The sequence below is a fragment of the Falco naumanni genome, chromosome Z (assembly GCF_017639655.2).
Source record: "Falco naumanni isolate bFalNau1 chromosome Z, bFalNau1.pat, whole genome shotgun sequence".
NCBI classification, from domain to species: domain Eukaryota; kingdom Metazoa; phylum Chordata; class Aves; order Falconiformes; family Falconidae; genus Falco; species Falco naumanni.
In genome coordinates this window covers 59,365,028-59,380,717 of record NC_054080.1, presented here as the reverse complement: position 1 = coordinate 59,380,717, position 15,690 = coordinate 59,365,028, and the positions used below count along the sequence as shown (strand labels likewise).

General features: G+C 34.8%; 1 protein-coding gene across 7 annotated transcripts in view; it reads right to left on the bottom strand.

Annotated features, from left to right (window-relative positions):
• POLK (DNA polymerase kappa) overlaps nt 1–15,690 on the bottom strand; it is a 33,854-nt gene that overhangs the window by 17,442 nt on the left and 722 nt on the right. For 3 of the 7 annotated variants that reach the window (XM_040579533.1, XM_040579528.1, XM_040579530.1), the window contains exons 2-3: nt 6,683–6,858; nt 4,106–4,225 (exon numbers count right to left, since the gene is read on the bottom strand). In XM_040579533.1, the coding sequence (XP_040435467.1) occupies nt 4,106–4,225; nt 6,683–6,820 (258 nt within the window). In that variant the 5' untranslated portion in view covers nt 6,821–6,858. Of the gene's footprint in view, nt 1–731; nt 824–4,105; nt 4,226–6,682; nt 6,859–10,293; nt 10,898–11,378; nt 12,917–12,938; nt 13,023–15,690 lie in introns of those variants that run through there. The other 4 variants (XM_040579529.1, XM_040579531.1, XM_040579532.1 and 1 more) reach the window with 4 other exon arrangements.

Below are 15,690 nucleotides of genomic sequence, written 5' to 3'. Positions count from 1 at the left end.
CTTTTATGGTCCTGAGATGAAGGCAGTTTCTCTCTTTTTTCCCCTCAACAGAGCTGCTTAATAAAAACCACAAGTCTTATCCAAAACCCCATTTTTGGAGCTGAAAACACTTGAACCAAGGCAAGTGACTATGAATATTCTAACTAAATTGCTGTGTCATGATTTACAAAGTCTCTTCTCTGTTTTGTTCCAAGTTGATTTGAGGGATAAAAGGGCCCTCAAACTAGGTTATTTCATGCAGAAGAGCACAGTATGCTCCAAGGTTGAGAAAACTAGTTTAGATAAAAGCACAAGGGGAAAGCCATTCAAACAACAACCACAAATAAAAGTGGGGAATTTACATTATTTTCATTATGCTACTAATTCAGCAGGGTTTCAAGTCACACTATAATCATAAAAAGCATCCTTACTTTAAATGATACTTTACAGATAATTTTCAGGTTACTCTCAAATTCAAATTGCTTAATTAATTAACAGTCAATTGCTCCTCCAGTTACATAACTCCTGCATTGCAATTTATCACATTATAACAAGCTTCTCTTTGCTTTTTCTCCCCAAATGCTTTTCTAACATAATACTTAATGATCAGCTAACATACGCATCTAAAGAATGAAGTAAAGTTACATTAATCAGAAATACAAAAAGATAACTCTTCAGCAAAAGCAACAGATAAAAGTAATATGCCAAAACAAAACACATCCAGATGTACTTAGAGAATCCTGGGCACCTACACATGTTTCCTTAGTAACACATGGAAAATTATGGAATAGTTCCTTAGAGGCAAGCCAGGGTGACAAGTATTAAAAAGCTGCTTTCAATTTTCCTTTGAAGATAAAAAGAGATACTAAGTTTATCTCTAAAAGTTAAAAAAAAACCACCCTAAAAAGTACAAATTGTAATTAGAAGTTTAATTTTGCTTATCATGACTTTCAAACAATGTAAAGGGTAAAACTTTTTTCTTTCTTATTCCACGATGCAAAATTCAAATTTTCTACCTTAAATTGCTTTGCCAAAGTAAGACAGAGAAGATTATTCAAAATCTTTTATATTTGTAAAAGCATCTGACAAGATGAAGAGATAACAAACAGTGATACTATTTTAACACAATAGTAACTATTTACAGAATAAAAGCCTGGGATAAAACCCACATCAATAAAAATAGCAAACATTAGTATAGCAGCTTGCAAATCTGGTAGCAGCTGGATAATTTTAAAGTATTATTAACTACTGATCAATTTCAGGTAATTCCACTCTAGGTTGTTAGTATAGTCTAACTCTGTTACACAAAAGTTTTCAAAAATTAAGTATTACATGATACTGTACAGTATATAAATTCCCTTAAAAGACAACAATGACATTCATTAGGAAAAAGTTAAAACTATCTTGCACATTTAAAAGTATTTTTTAAATATAACAAAACCCCCAAGCAAACAACCAAAGAAATATTTGTACACAGAAATAGCAGTTTTAAGAAAATTTACAAGTACCTTTTAATCTCCCATATTTGCAAAATCCATACTGATAAATGCGCTTCTGCAAAAAAAGCCCTCTAAGGAAAACTGCAAAAATATGACAAAAACCCTCACTAATTCCTTGGCATACACACACTCTAGCAGTGAGAAAGACAGCATTACATTGCAGATTCTGCATTTTATTTATATTACTGTTTCCACCATGAAACCAGGGTTTTGTCCATGAAATCCAGTAAGTGGGGACCTTTTTGTTTGTTTTTACATTGCAGCACTTACATCAACTGCCAGCTTAGGAAGCCGTATCTGAGCTTCTAACCATCCTACAAACAAAAATTGATCTGCAGATGAGAACTTACAGCATTCACAGAAGTAGATAAATGGCTATCTTTGTAATTCTGGAGTACCTCCCACTTATAAATTTCAGAACAAATTCTCTCATACTGTATCAGAAGGTAGTACTGAAAAGTTAAAGAACTTGATAGATCACAATGATAAAGGAAGAAAGAAGATAATGAGAGCTGACCATATCCATATCCAAAGACCTAGAGGAACTTATTAAACAACACACTGCACATACTAAGAACACTGAACAGGACAAACAAGACTTCCAAAGCAGATAATGGTCTGGGAAGAGTAGCTGGCAAGTAAGTGACAGGAAAAGGGGGAGACATTTAGAATATCAGACACAGGCAGAAAAAGACTGGCTGGGCCAGGAGATGGGGGACTTCAATGGGGACTCTGAGGGCACAGACAAGGACTGCTTTGGAAAGAAGACTGATGGTGATCTGGGGATGCGGGACAAGAAAAGGAAAATTCAGGATAGAATCAGTTATAAGAAGGAGACGACAGGGTAAAAGAGTCAAAACTTGTGATGAAGAAATGAGGGCAACAACAACCATGAACCAGAGCTTATCTGCATACAAAGGGTAGAACCAAAATCCAAGATTCTGAGATGTTTTTATAGCAGCAAAGACCTAAAATTAGCTAGCAAAAAAGTGTGCATGTTATCCCCCTCTAATGACAGTTCTCACGCAGTGTCAGCTGACTTAACAGTTACTCCATTGGAAATAGTAACAACTGCTACTTAAGTTTCTTTTTTCTTCTATAGAAAGCAATTTTCACGCAAAGAAAAGATCACAGAATCAAGTTCAGAAAAAGACAGCATGAGGGTAGTCAAAGTAATTAAAATTATTATTTCATGATATGCACTATATGTTCTTTAATTACATAACCATACACTAATTTTATAGGATCTCTGTAATTCACTCATGTCATTCATAACAAGACTGTTCTCTGTAAAATGAAAAGTTCTGTAGTGAAGAAATAATAGAAATGGAAGTATTTTTTAATAATTAAATTACATAAAAGCTACCCCAGAAAACTAAAAAAAACCAAAACCAGACAAGCAGAGATATAACTAAATCATGTTAACAACTAACTAAAAGCAGTTGAGGCACACAGGTTTGTAACAAACTTTTCAGAGGTACTCAGTAATTGCAAGCTTTTCTGGGCACAAATTTGAGACACCGGCATATAATTTACCGAAGTGATTTGCAAATCTGCAATGAACAAAAAGAGGTTGCACACCAAAGCTCAGGATCTATAGCCCTCACAATAGCATTGAAAATTAATGGATGTGTTTATCTTCATGTGCTTCAGCTCCCAATCTACAAAACAAAAATATCACTTTGCTGAAGTATTGCAAGAATAATTTAAAGAATTCACACAAGTGGTGTACAACCTAGAAAAGGCTATGAGGAAGTCTGTAATTCTGCATTCAAAGCTGGATTAGACCTCTGTATAACAAATAAAGCTTGGGGCCACCCACTGAACAATGAGGACAACAGTAAATACTGAATAATTGCCCATTCAGTGAACACTGTCTGCACTGTGCGCTGAATGAAGCAGGAAATCTATTAGGGAAAAAGAGCAATCGGTCATGTAATTAAAAGACTGAAACACAGTACAAAAGAAAAAGAAAAGTAATTAAGCTTCCACAAGCAACTTTAATTCTGTTGCATCTAATGTTTACTGTGCAGCCTCGGTGCTGTTCTTTTAGCAACCTTTCATACACAATAATACTTTGGATACTATTATTTAGCATTTGAGAAGATAAATTGCCTCTTCATCTTTCTTGTTCAGGACACTTGTACTTCTTGTGACTGCTTGCCATGATGATTTTTTTCATTAAATATCATAAATAAGGAATAATTTATATCCAGAAGAGTTGACACCTGTGATCCCTCTCATCCCACTGCAGGCCATTGAACACAAATACACATATATCAGAAAAAACATTAACTCAAGACTGATATGAAACTTGTAAATAAGGTATTTAACAAAATTTTTACATAGACCATAATGATATCCCTTTAAACTGATCAGACTTAAAAGAACAGGAATTATTTTGCTTCATTTTGCTCACTTGGAGAGCATTTCGGACTCATTTTACATTCTATTCTTCTATGAAGTTTTTATTAAGAACACATCATCAAAACATGGTGCACTTTTACTGTCATGACTCACATCCAAATTATAGTTAACACTGTGCCTATCAGCAGAATTTAATGCAATAAACCACAACACACCAATACCATTCAACATTTACTCCAGAAGTCTTCAAAGATTAGTACCTGCCACTGTGCTTTCAAGAGCTGTTGTGCTGTAATTTTCTCTTTTAGCTGCATCATTTTTTCAATTCGTTGGTTAACTTGTTGATCTTTTTTAAGTTCATTTTCATAAAATCTGGAACCCTGGAAGAAAATTGCAAAACCATTAAAGTTTCTATTTGTCTTCTCCTATAAACTCTGACATTTGTTCTTTAAATACATAAAACTTAAAAACACAGTAACAGCTTCTAAGGCATACTTTGGATTTTCATAGAAGTAACACACAAAAAAGACCAGTGGTGCTTTACATCTCTCTCCTCAAGTGAAACAAATATATTTCTCCTTCTCGGATCCCCTATACTCGGATGAGTATAAGGGACTATTTGAGAACTTACTATGTTTAGTCATTCTAACACTTGACAAGCAAAATTCCAAAACAGCAGATAAAAGTCGAACTGTTCTTTGCAATACCTCCAAGATATGAAGTACAAAACTCAAAAAAAACCAACACAGATTTAAGCATTTTACCAGACTCCCACATAGCTGAATCTACATGGAAATAAACAATGACATTGTAAAAGTCAGATCCACTTACAATGTTGAGTATTTCATTGGCCATTTAATCTTGAAAAACATAGCAGAATTAGAAGCTATGTGTAAGAGGATAATGAAATGCAAAAGGGTGTAAAAAAGACCTCTTGTTCTAAAGTACATAATTGCTCCTTCAAGAAAAGGAGTGAATAAAAGGAGATGTAATGAAAACATGTAATGAAAAAAAGACAACTGTGAGAGAACATATAATGTGACTTTCCTTCCTGATTCATAAGAAAGAAAAAATGGCAAATAGAATGAAAATGAAAAGAGGGAAATTCAAAACCAGGTACTAAAATATTTTTCTTGCAACATTTGCTTAGCTTACAAGAGAAATAACATTTGCAGGAAGCAGTAATGCATTTTATTGAACCACCTGATAAAATTTGCAAAAGTGGAAAAGATTTTAGGTCAAAACCTCTGCCTATCGAACTGACACTGATCTCAAGAATTCAGTCATAGTAAAATAAAAATCAGGCATTTGTATAAAAAGCTAAAATACCCACTTTTATAATAACAATCAATAGGATGAATGGCAAGACTTTAACATGTCATGTCTCATTGCTTAAAAGAAATCTCTAATCTGAAGAAATTAGGGTGTGTTTTCTTTTAATATTAGGCATGCATTTAATCTTTCTCCTCTCTGCAATCAAACAGGACTTGTTGAGACTCACTGAAAAAAGTACCAAACTGTTAGTGTGGGAAACAACTCAATACTCAATATTGTTATTAAGCTGTGAGATTTTTTACTTCTCTTGCAGTACTTCAGAGTTGAAACGCTATACAATCTTGTTGTAATACAATTGTGGGTAGTGTTTGTAAGTATATTTTGAAGACTAAAGAAAAAGCTAAGAAAAAGAATCAATGCTTCTCTTCAGATTTCTTGAGCTATAGCTGGTATTTATGTTCTCTGCCTTTTTTGACAGAAGTATGTTCTAATACACAGATGCCAGTATATCAATTTTGAAGTCTGTTTTACAGTTCATTCTATTCCATACCAGGGAGTGAATTAGTAACTGATCTGAAAAATAATTTATCCAAGTATCATTATTAGATATATGTCTGACAAAGCACTAAGTTTTCAAGAGTGAACAGAATAAGCAGATGAAACACCTAGTTAGTAAAGGGCCTGGTAACATATAAAGTATCATCAAAGTAAAATGCAAGCAGAAAACATTTGCAAAATAAGCTGTATGCAGTTTTCTACTCTCCCACCGCCTCTCAGGCAGTTTACTACAGAGCAACAGTAGTCAACACAGAACTCATGAGCAAGATACCAAGCACATAACCTAGGGCCATAGCAACACCAAATGAAATACACATTTATGCAAGAAAAAGTAAGAAAACTTAGAGCTGCTCAAATGAAGTGTTATCCCCATATTCTATGTGAATTCTATCCCCAATTTCCATGTGAAGACTCTCCAATAACAAGAGAACTAATATTTCAATGCTTTGTAGGTTTGTCTGGTCCTCTATGGATCTTTGGTACAAAGCTGCACACTACAGGCCACCTCTCTTCAATACTGAGAAGACAGTCCAGAAGACAGGCAGTAAGCACAAAGAAATTCCACTGAAAGTACTAGAAAAACCTGAATACATCAGAATCATCAGTTACAGGAAGGTGAGCAACTGGGGTAGATCTGCTTGGCTGATTAATGATGTGGCAGGCAAAAGGAATGAAAAAGGGGAAAACAACAGGGCAAAACAATAGGCCTAAGGAAGCTGAAACCTTCACAATTACTTCTGGACAGTGCCGTGTCATATTTACGTACTGCTTCGGGCAAAAAGGGAGCACCTCAGGATTCCTCCATGTCCCTGTGGATGAATCCAACAGTACCCTAAGGTACCCTAAACTACAGTCCTCCCCTTCCTCACCACACATGCATTTCTTTTTAGAAGAAAGATGCCCTACACTTACATACATGAGGGACAAAATTTGGGAAAGGAAAAAGAGGGCCTTATGATACTGGACAACAGATAAAGCACCAGAAAAAGAGTAATCAAACCAACCTTGGTAGTTTCCATGATGATTTTATTAATTTTGTCTTTATCCAAACCTTGCATTCCAGCTTTGTTATCATTGAGGCCCATTCTAAGTAGAACTCCATCACTGCAAGAGCTGTTACCAACTTTCTTCATGTCATCCATAGTACTTGAAAACAAGTACCCCTGTTAAAACTTAATATCTGGGAAAAAAAAAGAATTAAAATCATATATTTGTTTCTAAATGCCAGCTGAACAATACAAACCAACATTTATGGAATTAATTTGCTGTGTTTATTGAGTAAGTATTTCATACTACTCAGAAAACAATACACATATGACAAATATGAAGACTTGTATTCCTGTGAAGTGGCTGATGTGCCACACTCACCACACAAAGCCATCTATAACTCTACCAGTGTTTGGAGACAGCAAGACTTTACTATTCAATTAACTTAAAAACATACACTTTTGAAAGCTCCCTTACAGAAATAATTGAGCACCACCAACTACAGGTAAAGGCTAGTACTGTACACATGCACATGAGATTTAGGCCTGTACATTACCCTGTGTCATGAAACAATACTGCCTTAATAACAAAATACTGCTCACTAGATTATTAAATTAAAAAAATATATATATTTTTACGTTGCAGAATACCATTCATTCACTCCTTGTTCCTGCTGGAGACAAGCCATAGAATCATTCTCAGTAATTTCTAGCTCAGATTCATAACTTTTGTTTGTGTTAAAGCTCATCGTTTAGAAACAGATGGCTTCTATTAAAACTTTTGAACAAAACCCTACTGTTTAATTCAGGGTAAAATTCAAGCATTCTTTTTTTCCATTAATTTGTGGAGCCACGGTATGCAACTACTGGAACTTATACCAAGCCTTTACTACTCAATTACTTCCCTTAAGTGATTTCTTACACATGCAGGTACTTCTCACATGTGAACTTCTAATATCTTCCCTTGTGGCTTACAGAATTAAATACCTGAATCCTTCAACAGGCTTTAATGATGTGGTAAATTGTCTAGTTATGAAATTGATCTTAAAAAACTAAAGAAATCAAATTTTACCCTCTGTGGCCTTATTTTTGCAAGATTAAAACAAGCAGAATCCAAGCGTGATACTGGCATAAATTACTTAACATGTATTTGTTACTGGAAAAGCATACAGAAATGATTTCTTCCTACCCCAAGTTGCTGACTCATAAACCACTTCAGCTTTACTTACATGAGGGAAGCAGATTTACTCCTAAACTCCCCCTTCAAGCTTCTCCCTGTAATGGCAGGCCTTCCTGCTTGGAGAAACCACACCCTTTCAGGCACGTACAACTGCTCTATTAAACAACCACAAATTACACAAATTAGGTTTGTTACGTTTTTCCTTTAAATGCGGCTTTCCCACTCTGGGTCTTCAGTTGGCCTCATTAGTAACCAAACTGAAGAAGATCATTATGTATCTTTGCATTTTGAGATTTATTTTTTGCTATCAAAGAACCACACGGGTGACTTTTTAAAATTAATGGTGTCAGTGTTCATATCTTCCTGACAACCTTCTCCTGAAACATGCTAGCCAACTGAGTTCAAGATATTAAAAAAAAGTCATCTTTTAAAAAAAGTTCTGACAAAAATATCCCAATTTTAATTACATTCTATTATTCACGTACTATTCATATTCAGATTATTATTCATTATGTCTTCTGAAGATAAAAGATCAGCTTAGTAATCTTGCATTTATTTCCAGCTTGTTGTACTTCAAAGAACAGAAGGTGATGTAGAGATCAGAACTCTTCTCAACGCTTTAGTAGCACCTGAGCTACTATAAATTCAACTAGGAATGTGAGTGGCTTCATAGCTCTTACATGTATCTATCAAATAAAAGACCACAATTACATTTTCATAAATTTTTAACTTACAGTAGGACAATCTCTTACAGTTCATACACATTTACCAGAACAGGTTTGCTAGACTTCCATCAAAGGAAAAAACACTGCATCCCACATGACGTTCCAAGTTTCATCTCAAGCTCATAAGCACCCCCATATCAATTAGCTCCACAATAATTCCATTGTTACTGGCAATCTCTGGTAAGCAAAAGGCACAATTTCAAATAAATACGTTCCCCAAAGTAAATGCCCCTCCACTATCACGCCTGGTTCTTTTATCACTGTTTCCTTTCAGGAAGTTGCAATGAACAAAAGATTGCTTCCACTTCCTATTCCAGTCTTTGCAACATTTTTTAGCTGTTCCTTATTCCTGAAAGTGTATACATATAGAAAGTAAAGCATATCAAAATCTTTCCGTCTTGTCATTCAGATCACTCTTAAAGGCTCAGCTTATAGTGGAGGCTTTAAACACTAATTCATGTCAGTCAGAACCCTTCTCTATCACAACTGTTACATATCCAGGAAGAAAAAAATTACCATGATACAACTAGGTTTTCCATCACTGGTATTTAAAATGTTTCATAAATTGTGGTGTCCTGATGTGTTTTATCTTTTCAGCTTATTGTATGGAACAAAATGTATTGCTAGTAGCAGATAATAAATGTATAAATATCAAATAATACCTTAGTTGGAATTAAGAAGAAATATTTGAGGACATGACATTAAATATTCACCAAAGCTTAAAGGTGTACAGAAGGGAATAACATGAATAACAACTGATACAGTTTTCAACCACTTAACATGAACAGAACATGAAGATTATCTTGGCTTCAGATTAGCAGTCCTGAAACAATTATGTAAAATATTTAGCATATTGAAACAAATCACAAAAGCTACAATAAGACAATAATTAGAGCCCTGTCAGACAAAACCAGCAGAAGATCTGCCATGGACAAAATGAAAATGGAAATACTTAAAGGAAATACAGAAGCACAGTTTGAAACACTATGCAAAATATGAACAAAATGATAATGAAAGGAGTAACTGTTCTAGTGAAAAAGTGACCTAGATAAAACATTTAGCTTGTGGTGTCATAATGTTACAAAACTTTTGCTAAAACAACTTGGAAAAAGTGGGTAAATGTTTAGAGTCTAATGAAACAGTAACTTAGAACAGTACAGGCAAAGAGGGACATATTTTTGGCATGCTGTCACCTCAAGAAGCTGCTGCAAGACTGGAGCGTTTTTCTCTAACAGAACACATTAAACAAGACTGGAGCTGTTTCCTCTAACAGAACACATTAAATCTCTCTCAGCATCATACCAAGTAAGCAGGGTGTGAAACCAGAAAAGTCCGTGAAGGCAGTCTACAATTACATACTATCCTATTATTCCCATGATTTGGGAATGGGGGGAAGGGAGCAGGAGAGCCACCTCTAAGTGGAGAAAGTAACTTACCAATTGCAACCGGAAGGATTTCTAAAGGTAAAGAAAAGTTCAGCAGTGGATGCCAACAGTTAATGCAAAACAAAGAAGTGGAGAAAAACCACAGAACAGCATTACTGTGTAGTAAACTTTGTTAGTAACCTGGGATGCTTGTAAGTGGAAAAAGACCACTAAAAAAACCCGTCAGGCTCTTCTAGGAGAAGGCACAGAAACTCAACTAAACCAGTCAGTATACGAAAGTATCAAAAGACTGAAATAGCAATAAAATCTGAGTAACAATTTGATTTTGAGTGCCTCTACCTTTATTCAGATTCAGAAAATTCTTGGACAGTTGATTGAACTAGTCTGAAAGAAATGGCTTGGGTTTGATCCTGTGCCACTCCTCCAGCCTATCTTCAGTAAAAATACTCCAATTCAGCAACAGAAACCCTGTATGTTGTGTGCAAACATTAAATGCCTTTAAATTACTATTTTCAAGTAATGAAATACTTAAGAAAGATAAATATTTCTAAGAAGTGGACACTTTTTATGCAGGTTATTAACACTTGAAAAGTATGTGATGTTTGCCTTTTATCAATAGCATCAACAAATTGTTGCAAAGAAATACTAGGACTGGAAAGTGACACCAGCATGGAAAAACTTGAAAAAATATTTACATACTGAATTATGGTTTGATGCATGTAAATTCTGTACCAGTCCTCATAAGGAAAATGATATTCTGACATTGTTGCTATCACAGATGCTCATGCCAATAGTGAGATGCAAATAAGTCACTAAGATACACAACTGCCTACTTCCCCCAGAGTTCAAAAGCTAAACATGGGAATCAAGACAGGTACTACAGATGTAAAGGACCACCATTTACATCACAATTGCCCTGAGTAAGTCTCCACAGCATGCAAAAAAACACCGATGTTGAAAATATCAATTATTAATTTAATTACTATAAGTATTTAATAAATTGTTAAACATTAATATAAATTATTAAAGACTCCTTTCTATACGATTTCTTAACTATTATTTTTAGGATGGCTAAAACAAGGTTCTAAATTAAATAGTTTCTTGAATTTCTGACACCTCATTTACTGCAGTATGAGCCCAAAATAAACCTCCTGTTTTCCCTTGATTAAAATGTTTTAGGGATGCCTTTATTTAAATTCTTCTATTCTTACTTTAGCAAGAACAAAACAGAATTACAGCAGCTACCTTCACATACTAATACAAAGAATGGATGACGGAATGAGCTTCAGGAATCCAGCTGCATAGGCTGCATCAGAAGAAAATCATTATTACCTTTAATTTCAATAACAAAAAAAAAAAAAGTTGATAGGAGTTCTGTAAAAGCACTGAAAGCACATGAAACAATTAACAAAGTTAGGAGTTACCTCATCCAGTTTTGACCACAAAGGATCACTTCTTAGGCTTTTGGCTAACATCAAGTGTGGTATAGTATGGATCACTCTATGTTCAAAAGACAAATGCCTCTGAAGTTAGTACTATAGAAAAACATCAAAGAGAAGGAAAATACAAAAAAATTTCCTTTCAAATATCAATATATATATATATGCATGAGATCCGTGATTTTTTATTTTCCTTATGAAAACTTTACAAATGACCCACTATCAAATACTACTGAAGTCTGGAGCACTCAGGTCAAGCGTAGGATGGAAAAATTTATTCCATAAAACAATTATCAAAATAATCACATACATGTAGAAGATGGTTGTTAATAATACTAAATTTCTAGAACACTTGATAAGCAATCATAAGATCCTCAAAAGCCAAATATGAAATATCCAGCTTTAACACACCTTCAATAAAAGGGTAATTCAGTAGTTTAAGACTCTAAAAGAGGCAATTTCAGTCACTTCAAAAAAGACACTTGTCATGAAACTTTGCTGGTCCACCACCTCACCATAATACACATTTAAGCCAACCAAAAACCCCATAAGCCAAGACAAGCAATGTGAATGAAAATAAGCAAGCTGGATGTGTGTTTCCCTAGTGAGAATGCTACAAAACAAAGTCATTAATAACCATTCTTCACGTCACTTTCTTTTGTATTGAATTGGAATTAAGCTTAGTGTTGTAAGCAGCTTCCTCTATCAAAACCAATAAACTAATGAGCACTTACTGTTCTAGATCTTAGACAGGACAACTCATTCACCTATTTGTAAAAAGGTTCAGTTTATATAAATGTAAAATATAAAATATACCCCAAAGATTACACGTATATACATACTGTTATTATGTTATATACATACTGTATCAAAGGATAAAACATCAAGTCCTTTAAAAAAAAAAAAACCCACAAGAAAACACCAAAACAAACCAACAAACAAAAAACCCTCTAATGTAAAAAGTTTTGACAAGAGATGAGGAAGGCTGTTAAACTTCACTGTAAGTGAATGGGAACGCTCTTGGGCAGAAACCAAAATCACTTGTACCAAAGATGGTAATTCACAAGTAAGCATGAAATACTTTCTCAATCTACTTCATTACCTTTTGCAAAGCATTGAAGAATACTTGAAGAACAAAGAATTGAAGAGTGAAGGCAGAACAAACAAGCCAAGCAGACTGATCTAATAGTAACTCTCAATCTCAACCTTTCAAATGCCTCCCTTGCACTGAAAATTATTACAACTGGAAACCACATCACAGGCTACCTTGAAACAAAGCCTCTAGGTACTATTGAAACAATACTACAAGTAATAAATAAAAAAGACTATAGAAGATCTTCCCAATAAGATCAAAACTCATCTAAATCCACATTTTTAATAGACACCACTTTGGGTTTACTTCAATTGCTAATTAAGACTGAACTGGGGGCTACCAGCAATACTTCTTATTCCCCTCACTGCACAGAAGTCTCTTCATCTAGGCTGTGTATGTATGCAACTGTTGGAGTCACCATCAATTAAAGAACTAAAACCCATCTAACCCACCTTAATATAGAAATTCATGTATCAATATTCAGGCCATTTGAACAATGGGTTTCTCACAAATGCATTGCTTAATTTCTTCAATTTCTAAGACAAAAACAAACATACATTCAACAAACCAGGAAAATTCAACCTTGCTAGAATGTTTTTAACATTTCTGATATTTAAAAGGTTACACTACAAACAAACTCTGGTACTGCATTTGATTTCATACTACTTGATTTATCCATTACTTGGATACGGATTTTATTCCAAAACTGTAACATTACATTACATACTTTATGATAAGAAGCACACCTGTCTTTTCTGCGTATTCATTTGGCAAAGAAACATTCCGGCTGACAGGATCGAATTTAAACTCCTTAACTGCCACTTCCTTGTAAAAATGTGTTCCTTCAATGATTTAAGTATCAGCTGCTCTAAAGTCTCTCCTCAGCAGGATAAACTACCAACAAAGACATATGCAAGCAAGCACATCAGACTGTTCTGAACTATCTGCTCAACTCTTTTCAGACACAGGGGTGTTGATTATTTACTACAGCCCTGGTTTCCGAATACCTTGGAGGACTCCTGACAGTCTCTAGTGATCTACAAGAAAAGATCACTCTAGTGATCTACAAGAAAAGAACTGGTGGGAGGAACTGCACACCAGTGTTATAGCCATTTAATATACACACTGTTAACCACCTAGCTTCCCTGCTATTGCTCAAAACTGCCACTGTTTCAATATCCTCCCCTCTCCCTGCCCCTGCCCTAGCCCCCCTACCCTGAAAACAATTATCTTTTAAGAAAGACGTAAATATTTCCACAAATGTTAACAAGCCAAAGTACATGATAAATTAATACTGAACAGAAAATCAGGCCAGGATTCATGGAAGTGAAAGTATCAACTGCCCAAAATGACACAGCTGAATGGGATTATTTTTCAAGTGGCAGCTGACTCAGCATTTTACAAAAACATAGAACCCATACAAGTACCTAGAATTAGCCTTCAAAAAATAAAGCCCCAGAACTATGTCTCTTCTGAACTCACTGGCTTTATATATTTTTATAACAAACTACAGACAATTCAATTATTTTAAAAAGTAAATAGTTCACACTACAAAATAAACAGATAATAGAAACTGCTTCTGACGATGCCTAAAATTAAATATCAAAATGTGTGGCGTACGCCATTCAAACTGTTTGAATAATTCTTCACTTATGTGAAGAGTGACACAAGTGAAACAAGTGGAACAGTCTCCCCCTATATTAATTTTCTGCAGGCATGACACATACAATTCTGTTCTAAATCCTGTCAATGCAGCTACTCATTGAGAGTAACAGACGGAAAGTTACATATTAAAAAGATGGTCAGAACATGAGAAAAAAAGAGTTAATTTACATAAGGCATTCACAATCCCAACACAACTTTTGGAAGAACATAAACTGGTGACATTATGGTAAAAATAAAACATATTAGGAGGATGTGGCAGATGTCAAAAAAATCTGTTAACAGAGACAAGGCATTATATGAAAAGTCGAAAAGGCAAACCTTTTAGCATCCAGTATTTATCCATCTAAAGTTTGGTTATAAAATATTAACTAGAATTAATGATCAAACAAATATACTCTCTAACATGGAAGAATATATTTGTTAAGCAACCTGAAAGAATATCTACCCATGGCATTTTTGTTTTTTAATACCTTCTTGAGTCAAACTACATTCTGGAAAGAAAAATAGGGGGGGGGGGGGGGGGGGGAACAAAAGAGCTACTTCTGGAACTAAGTGAACAATCCTAGACCAAAAGCATGACAGTGCGTGGCTATGCATCACTGCCAAAAGGATTTGCTCAGACATGTCCCTTCACCTTCTGCTCTCGATCAGGACAGAGAAAGAAGTTCATTCAGAGTTTAGTGGGGAATATGACTGGCTTTACAAGTGATACTACTTCATCAATGTACTGTGGACAAGAACTATAAATTATTCTCATACATATCAATACACACACAGCTCGACCACTGTGCTTGCTTAACAGATGCAGTATGTTGCAATAGACACTAAGAAAATGTATCTTAGTTTCTTTCCAAACAGCTGCTCAATCAAATAGTTTCTCAAGAACATTATATATTAGAAAATTGTCTGAAATAGCACCCACTGTAGACTCATTTTCCCCCCCCCGTGCATTCATTCCAGTGATTACACAAATACTAAAACACCCGTGACTGTTCCTTATTTCTAAGTGTTTAGGACAAGGATGCTGCTTCACCAATCATTCTCAGTGCTGCATTAATTGTAAATACCTTTATACCAAAGACTTTGAGCTGGTACTAGTATTATTGAACTTTTAGCTGCTACATATGTAGAAAATGCATATAGCTGTATCAATGCTAAGAGCTCTTTCAAAAAAATATTAAATGCTCAGTGGAAACTCTCAAGCAGATAACATGGAAAAATTACACAACAATTTGTCACAAGGAAGAAGTCAGAGAAAATGCATTTGTACAGCATTCCTCTTGTGATACAACCAGAAGTGTGTGTTCGAAAATTAAGTTTCCTCAGCCAACAATACTTAACACACATCTTTCAAGAAATCATTATAAAGGAGATGAGCCAGCACAAATCTTCAGTCCTTCCCAACCCACTACATCTGCTCATAGTGTGAAGTGACACATTCAATTGCTTGCTTTTTTTTTTCTCCTTTCCGCAAATATTTCTCCACGTATAAATATCGGCAAGAAGACGTATCTCAGACGTAATCCTGAAGAAAAAAAA